This window comes from Nesoenas mayeri (assembly GCF_963082525.1).
Source record: "Nesoenas mayeri genome assembly, chromosome: 14".
Taxonomy (NCBI): domain Eukaryota; kingdom Metazoa; phylum Chordata; class Aves; order Columbiformes; family Columbidae; genus Nesoenas; species Nesoenas mayeri.
In genome coordinates this window covers 2,074,626-2,082,949 of record NC_137556.1, presented here as the reverse complement: position 1 = coordinate 2,082,949, position 8,324 = coordinate 2,074,626, and the positions used below count along the sequence as shown (strand labels likewise).

The following is an 8,324-nucleotide window of genomic DNA, read 5'->3' as shown; positions in this document are numbered from 1 at the left end:
CACTGAGCACGTGGAAAACGTGCACGGGTGGCAGCTTGGCCCGAGTACTGCCCTGCAGTGCAGACCCCAGTGCAGCGGGCGAGAGGCGATGCTGAGGGCAGGCTCCTGGATTTGGCCCCTTGGACCAGCGCAGGGTTGATTGTGAGTGTGGTGCAGGACCAGAGGGCACTGAGGATCCTCACTGTGGCTGTGCCTGGGGTTGTTCGCTTAGCACACCCAGCACTTCTGGATGTTGAGGTTCTCCTCTGACCCTCTGTATCATCCTCTGAGGATGAGTGCTGGGCACAAGCAATCACGAGGCCTGCTTCTGTACTGCTGCTGAGCCCGGTGCTGCCCCTGCACCGCACCCCGTGCAGGGCTGTGTGCGCGCCGGCTCTGCGGGGACGAAGCCCGCTCACCTCTCTGCTCGCCCGCCTCCTGCCCGCCCCGCCGCCGGCAGACGCGCCGCCCGGGCTCCCCGCGCCGGCGCAGCCCTGCCCCTGGAGCGGGTCCGTGCCCGGGCGGGGCGGCCGCGGGGGGCGCGGGGGCCGGGCCTGCGGGAAGGGGCGGACCGGGCCGGGCCGGGCGCTGCCGGGACCCGCTCTCCGCGCCGCCGCCCGCGCCATGGCCGCGCCGCCCGCCGCGCTGCTCCTGCCGGCCCTCGCCCTGCTGGCCGCCCCTGCGGCTGCCCGCGCCCCGCCGCGCAGCATCGGTAGGAGCGGGGGGAGGTGTGCGGGGTGGGGAGGGGGCACCCGGCCTCCTGCCGGCCTCCGGGGGTGGGAGAGGGGAGCTCCGGCACCGCTCCGCGGCGGGAGCGGGCGCGCTGCCGTGCATCCCCGCGGGATCCCCCGGCATCCCCCGGCACCGTCCCCGCTGCATCCCCCGGCATCCGCGCCCTGGCACGCGGTGCTGGCGCCTTCTGACCCGCGGCCGGGGAACGCGGGAGTCCGGGCGGGGGGCAGCACCCCCCTGCTCTTTTGGGGCGCGCTGCTGACCCGGCCGCCCTCGCCCCTCTCCCCCGGCAGCTGTGGTGGGCGCGGGGCTGGGCGGCTCGGCCGTCGCCTACTTCTTGCAGCAGCACTTCGGGCCGCAGGTGCAGCTGGACGTGTACGAGCCGGCAGGCGTGGGGGGCCGGCTGGCCACCGTCACCGTCAACAAGCAGCAGTATGAGAGCAGGGGAGCCTCCATCCATGCCCTCAGCCTCCACATGCAGGACTTCGTCAAGATTCTGGGTGAGCACAGGCACCTCAGTGCTTGCATGGCCTCCATCCCTGAGCTAGGGGATGCGGTGTCCCCGGGCTGTGCGTTTGGGGTGGTGGGGAGAGCACCCCAGGCATGTAGGGACCCCCTTGTTCCTCTGCACCCCAGCCCTGTTGTGCCCTGGAAGGGATGTGGTGGCTCAGCAGAGCATCAGGGAAAGGCATTCTGGTGGAATTACTGTAGGGGGGGATGTACACTAAATCCCACCAGTTTGTCCCAGTAGGGAGCCACAACTCCATAGGATGCCTCAGCATCGAAGTTTCTGTGCTCTGGGGTCTTACACTCCCTGATGCTCCTCCAGGAGCACCTTTGCCTGCATTCCCACTGCGGTGCTGTTTGGCAGCGGCCTTTCCCAGCAGCCCCCCTGCCCCTTACAGGCCTCAAGCACCGGCGCGAGGTGCCAGGGAAGAGTGCCATCTTCAGCGGGGAGCACTTCGTCCTGGAGGAGACTGACTGGTACCTGCTCAACCTCTTCCGGCTCTGGTGGCATTATGGCATCAGCTTTCTGCGCCTGCAGATGTGGGTGGAGGAGGTGATGGAGAAGTTCATGAGGTAGGAGAGCCCATGGGGCTGGGGGGACATGAGGTCTTCCCCAGCACCTGGGCATCACCAAGTGCCCTGTGCTCCTGTTTCCTCCAGGATCTACAAGTACCAGGCGCACGGCTATGCTTTCTCCAGCCTGGAGGAGCTGCTACGCTCGCTGGGGGGTGACGCCTTCGTCAACATGACGCAGCGCTCGGTGGCCGAGTCCTTGCTGGAGGTGGGCGTCACACAGCGCTTCGTGGACGATGTCATCGCAGCCGTCCTGCGCTCCAGCTACGGGCAGTCGGTGCTGGTGCCCGCCTTCGCAGGTGAGACTGGGGACCCCTTCTCCTCCCCGTCTGACTCTCCTTCCCAGCAGCCCGTCCGTGGACAGGCTGTTGAGCCACCATCCTCTTTGTCTCCCCAGGAGCCATGTCACTGGTGGGGGCCCAAGGCAGCACCTGGGCGGTGGATGGAGGCAACAAGCTGGTGTGTTCGGGTCTGCTGAAGCTGACCAAAGCCAACGTCATCCCAGCCAGGGTGACAGGTGTCTCTCTGCACAGCTCGGGTGAGCCTGGGCACGGGGTCTGCTCTGGGTGCTGCTGGCCTGCGTGTGGGTGAGAGGTTGATGGTGGCAGCATGGGGATGCTGGGGCAGAGAGGGGGTGTTGGGAGGCTGGAGAGCATCCTGGTCCTGGTAAAGCATTTGGGCGAGTGCCTGCGGGCTCTGTCCACCTTCTCCCCTTGTTGGGGCCCTGCAGCACAGAGCTTGGCCCTGAGCTTCCCCACGCTCCCTCCAGAGGTCCCTCAGGTCTCTTCTGTGGCACCATCCTTGTTGCGGGTTTGCTCCCCTATCCAGCACAGCAGAAGGGCTGGAGGGCTGTGCTGCCTCAGTCCTCCTTGCCCCTCTAGGCTGGGCTTCTCTGGAAACTTTCTCCCACAGGCTTGATAAAATCTCTCTGTTACTGTAAAGCATCAGTAACTCATCCATAACCATCAGATACTATAGTCCAGCACTGGTGTGTACTGGAAAACCAGGGGATGGAGGCCATACTAGAAGAAAAGGGGGCCAGGGCAATGCCACTTGGGGCTCAGGGCTGCTCCTAACTGTCCACCATCTTTTTTCAGAGGGGAGACCCCTGTACCAGGTGCACTACGAGGGCAGTGAGGGCCAGAGCTCGGCTTTCTACGACATGGTGGTGGTGACAACTCCTCTGCACCCCAGCAGGAGCAACTTCACCTTTGAGAACTTTGAGCCACCCATCGCCGACTTCCCCGGAGCCTTCCAGCCCGCTGTCACCTCCGTGGTGCATGGCTACCTCAACTCCTCCTACTTCGGCTTCCCCGACCCCAAGCTCTTCCCCTTCGCCAGCATCCTCACCACCGACACCCCCGACCTCTTCTTCAATGCCATGGACAACATCTGTCCTGTCAACATCTCAGTAGCTTTCCGTCGCAAGCAGCCTCAGGAGGCCGCGGTGTGGCGGGTCCTCTCCCAGCAGCCGCTGGACAAGCAGCAGCTGAAAACCCTCTTCAGGTCCTACTACTCGGTGCAGGTGACGGAGTGGCAGACGTATCCCCGCTATGATGCCGCCAAGTCCCTCCCGCCCATCGTACTCCACGAAAACCTCTTCTACCTCAGTGGTGTGGAGTGGGTGGCCAGCTCCATGGAGATGATAGCGGTGGCAGCCAAAAATGTGGCCCTGCTGGCTTACAACCGCTGGCATCAGGACCTGGAGAAAATCGACCAGAAGGACTTGATGCACAAGGTGAAGACTGAGCTGTGACACCTGGGGGAGGCGGAGGGCCAGAGCATCTGTGTGTAGTAGCCTGGGGAGTATTTATTGCCTTGGGGACACCAGTGGGTTTGGGGCTGGGGGAGAAGGGACAGGCTGTGTCGCGGATGACTTGAAGTGTGCGTCGCCTTCAGGAATACAGTCCCTGCCCAGTGTTGCTGTGTGTCTGTGCGATGTGCCTCAGTTTCCCTGTTAGCCCTCCCCAGGCTCTACTGGAAAGCAGCCTGTGCCTTTTCCTGTGAAAAAGGGTCACTGTGCACCTGGTTTGGGGAGGGAACCTCCAGGGGCTTTCAAGGACGAGGCCGGGTGGCACTGGCAGCAGATGGGTCCACCCTGGTGAGCTGCTGCAGCCTCTCCTGGCTTTGGTGCTGGGAAACTTGGTGGTAGGGCTGGCCCTGGCTGGGGCAGGAGGTCCCGTGGCCTCTCCCATGCTGTGTGTGTGTGGGGCTGAGCCCCTCTCGCTGGCCTGGCGCCCCGGGGATGGGCGCACAGAGTGGGCTGTCGCAGGTCCTGACTCGCCTGCTGCTGGGTGCTCCCTGTTGCCAGGGTGTCCAGGCTTCCTGGGGCTCAGCTGGGTTTTGGGGGGCAGAAGAGCCTTGCTGGGAGAGGGCTGGGCAGCGCGAGGGGCCGAGGCAGAGGGCGGCTCAGACGGGGGCCAGCGATGAGCTTTATTGAAGACCTCAAAGGCCACCCAAACCACTGCCCACTTGCCCCACTCCCTGGGCTGCCTGGCCCAGTGCAGAGGAACCTGTAGGTGGACTGGGGAGGGCTGGGGAGGACTGAGCACTTCTGGAGCTGTTGCACCGATGGAGCAAACAGGGACTTTGGGGCAGGAGGAGGCCTGATCCTGCCCAGCCCAAGGGACTGTGCAGCTGCCTCCCTCTGTCCCCAGCCCGCCCTGCTGAGCTCCCCCTGGAGGTGTTGGGGCTCGGGCTGGTGTCCCACTGTGAGGCCACTCATGGGACTGCATAGCTGGGTGACTTGCAGGGGCTGCCCCAGTGCTGGGTGTCCCTGAAGTGGCTGCTTGGGCTGAGGCTGATGGAATCTGCAGGGGAGTTTTGGGAAGCTCTTAGAGCTGCCATCTGCTTGTGCAGGGCTACTTCTCACCCTGATGCTCAGCGGGGTGACTCTCCCAGAGGGCTGCGCAAGCTCGGAAAGCAAGAGCAAGCTGGTTAGATGCCCACAGGTAGCTGCAGGGATTAGCTTTGCAACCTCAGAAGATGCAGGTGCAGCCCACAGCGATGGTCTCCATGACCATCTGGTACTTCTTCTGACACTTCTTCTTCCCAGAGGGCTTGTGCCCCACCTCTCCAGGCACCTGGCAGAGCAGCCGGCGGACAGGCAGCCTGCTGTAGATGGGAATGCTGGCCATGGTGCGGTCCTCTTGCATCGTGAAGGGGTTGATGCAGCCGGTGCAGAGACATCGAGCCTCAGGAATGTCAGCCGGGATCCGCGTTGCATCGTGGTTTATGCTGGAGGAGAGGGAAAGCAAGGCAAGGCTGGTGAGATGGGGGCAGTGGGTGGCTGGGGACAGGCAGGGCAATGCCACCATGGGGTGAAATGGGGTGCTGTGTTGCATCACACCCCTCAGCAGCTACCACAGCCCCATGATACTGGAGCCATGGCCACCATGGCACTTGCTGGCATGGAGACACCGTGCGTGTCCCCAAGGTCCCCAGCCCAAGCTCACCTGTAGGCCCAGGGGGACAGGCTCCTCCGGTTGGACCTCCAGAGCCTCAAGTTGACCTGGCACTTGGTGTCACCCGGCTCAGAGCTGTTCCTCAGCTGGTGCACCATGTCCTGGATGCTGCGCTCGTAGTCCGCCATGGTGGTGAAAGGGTCGTCCGGGGCCCAGCTGAGGGCAGGGGCAGCCGTGGGGGGCCGTGCCAGACCCCTTCTCCTGCCCTTCGCTGCCTTGCTTTGGTCCTTTGCTTCAGGGACCAGCACCATGGCAAAGGTGAAGATGCAGAGGAGCAGCTGAGGAGGAAGGAGGATGGTGTGTGGCTGCCCGGACCGCAGGGCTGGTGTGGAAGGGGAACTCTCCCACCTCCCGTGGGTCACCAGGTGATGGCAGGACCACATTGACTTTGAGGTGGCACATACAACCCCCCAAGGGCACGGCTGGCCTGTGGCGAGACCCGTGGAAACACAAGAGGGCGGTTTGCAGGGGTGGCGGGTGCAGGGTCGCGGTGACCCCCTAGCCCAAGCCCCAGCTGATGTGCGCGGCTGCAAAGCCCCTCGCTCTGGGTGCAGCTGGCACTTTGTGTTGCCCAAAATGCCCCTGCCCACACAGTGCCCGCCCCTTCCCTGCCCACCCCAAGGTGGCTGCATGCTGGGAGGGATGGGGACACCCTCAGCTTGGGCTGTACCTGGGCAGCCTCTGGTTTAAAAGGAGCTTTAGAGATGAGACTGTCAAGAATGGGATCTTTATCCAAACCCTCCTCTCCCTCCCTCTGTGCTCCGAGGACGGTGAGAGAGAAAAGAAAGATGCTTTTTCCTTCTCCCTCCGGTCTCGCAGGGCCAGGCTCCCGTGTGCTGACACCCGGCAGGCTGCCCAGCAGCGAACAAAGTTGCTTTCTGTAGTCCTGCTCCCTGCTATTCGTGTCCCTGCAGCCGGCCGCAGGCAGCCCCGCACCCTGCCCGCTGTCCCGCAGCCCTGCCTGCCGTCTCACAGCCCTGCCCGCTGTCCCGCAGCCCTGCCCGCTGTCCCGCAGCCCTTCCCATGGGTGTGCGGTGCCCTGGGGCAGGGACTGCTTGGCTGGGGCCGTTTTCCCTCTCCGTACTGGACAGTCCGCTCGGACTGTCGTGGCTCTGCTCCCTGAGGCTGTTGCATCCTTGCTGCGCCAGGCGTGGGAGCGATGGGTCTGGCAGACCACGGCACGCATCTCCAAAGCAAACAAAGCCAGGTAGCCACCCATAAACAAGCGTGCAAATAGTTATGTTAAAGAAGGAAAACGAGGGGCAAGCCTAAGCCGCTGTGTAGTCTCCTACCAGGTTTGGAGCCCGGTCCATCGCCGCAGAGGGGCTGCCGGCCGCTGTCCTGCAGTGTGGCTGGCACCAGCGAGCCGGGGAGCTAAAAAGGGAAAGCCCCAGCCCCCGGCTGCGCTCTGCCGGAGGTGTGTCTGGTCCCCGAGGTGCCAGGGAGCCTCGGTGCCGGCCGGGCAGGGGGCCAGCATGGTCTGGGACTCAGCCACCCGCCACCTCCCCGGGCACTGGCTCCACCTGCGGCGGTGGCTGCGGACGGTGGCGGGTTCCCTCGGGACCAGCCAGCCCAGAGGGGCTCGCTGGGTAATAACCTGCCCTGGGGTGGGGGTTTGGGCTCCCGTGGTGCCACCAGCATGGTCACAGCCCTGCTGGGGCCGGGAGGGACACGGCTGCTGAGCTGGGGGAGCAGTGGCTTGCGGAAGGACCGCGGGTGGTCTCCTGTGCTGTCACCAAGGCGTGCAGGTAGCCTGGCACTGTCCTGCTGTCCCTGTGGGGACAGCTGAAGGCCCATCATCATCCATGTGCCACCACCAGCTCTGCTGTCACCAGGAGCCAGCAGACCCTTCTGCCCAAAGGTAAGGCAATGACGTCCTTGACTTTCTGCACCTCTGGTCTGTCTGTCCCCAAACCCTTCTCCTTCTGTTGTCAAATCTGTCCCCAGCCCCTGGCAACGGGGACACACCAGGTCTGCTCATAGCTGTCCTTGGGTCTGGTCCCCAGAGCTGCAGGGTGGTGGGTGCTGCCCCTGCGGGGCTGCTCTGGCCTCCCGGGGCGCGGTGTGGGTGCAGGGTGCTGCGGTGGGGGAAACTGAGGCACGGGGGTGGCGGCGGTGGTGCCCGTCTCAGGGCCGGGGGAGAAGGGGCCTCTCTCGGCGGGGGGGGGGGTGCTGTCCTAAGGCATGGGCGGGGGGCTGCAGCAGCCCGGCCTTGCAGCCCCTCTGCTGTCCCTGTCCCTGCGGCCAGGCAGCCGTTGTGCCACACGATGGTGCTGTTATCCACCCAACCGCACCGCCAGGCCCTCCCCGCTTACCCTCTTCCATCGCTACCCTCCCTTCATCCCTCCTCCTCTCCATCCCTCCTCTGCCTCCTCCCTCCATCCCTCCCTGCATCCTTCCTCCCTCTATCCCTCCTCCTCTCCATCCCTCCTCCCTCCATCCCACCCTCCGTCCCTCCTCCCCTGCCAGCCCCAGCCGCCCGCAGGGAGTGCCCGATGCTGCCCCCCATGCTCACAGCCAGCAGGGTCTGTCCTACTCCTTTGGAGGGGCCCTTTACATTGTCAGGACTACTGACCCTGCAGGTTGGGTGGCCCTGGGGGGCTAGTCCATCTCTTTCTGGTCCATTCTGCCTCCCCTTTCACCCCGTTCCCTCCCCAGCACCACCAGCTTTTGCAGCAGCACTAGATGCTGAGTTTCCCTCTGCCTCTGAACTCCCTGCCTCCCCAGGGACTTGAAGGCCCTTGTGCTTTGTAGCATGGTGAGAAATTCCCACCTCTTTTTCCCAATCTGGGAACCTGGCCTCTAGAAAAACCTCCCAACTCACACTGCTCCTCTCCTCCTCTCAGTCTCGCATCCTTAGGATGCAACAGAGAACACAGGGGAGCCCCTGCTCCCATTAATGTCCCCAAGGACAGCCCAGCACAGCTTCGAGGTCCTTGCCATCCCCTTCGGTGTGGTCTGATGCTGTGCACTTAGCACAGCGTGTCCCTTCTGTCACCTCTGGGACCTGACAGAGGGGACCTGCCCGCAGCAGCCACCTGCCTTTGCTGCACAGGGCAGTACAGCAGC

General features: G+C 64.2%; 2 protein-coding genes across 2 annotated transcripts; one reads left to right on the top strand and one right to left on the bottom strand.

Annotated features, from left to right (window-relative positions):
- Positions 1-1,000: 1,000 nt before the first annotated feature.
- PCYOX1L (prenylcysteine oxidase 1 like) lies at positions 1,001-3,547 on the top strand (the record flags this gene model as incomplete). Its single annotated transcript, XM_080353439.1, has 5 exons — positions 1,001-1,211; positions 1,617-1,791; positions 1,879-2,090; positions 2,189-2,329; positions 2,889-3,547. The coding sequence occupies exons 1-5, from the start codon at positions 1,187-1,189 to the stop codon at positions 3,545-3,547; spliced, it is 1,212 nt and encodes a 403-aa protein (XP_080209565.1). The 5' UTR covers positions 1,001-1,186.
- Positions 3,548-4,769: 1,222 nt separating this feature from the next.
- Positions 4,770-6,568, bottom strand: IL17B (interleukin 17B; the record flags this gene model as incomplete). Its single annotated transcript, XM_080353278.1, has 3 exons — positions 4,770-5,028; positions 5,247-5,533; positions 6,548-6,568. 3 exons carry the CDS (start codon positions 6,566-6,568, stop codon positions 4,770-4,772), a joined length of 567 nt encoding a protein of 188 aa, XP_080209404.1.
- Between the last annotated feature and the right edge of the window lie 1,756 nt (positions 6,569-8,324).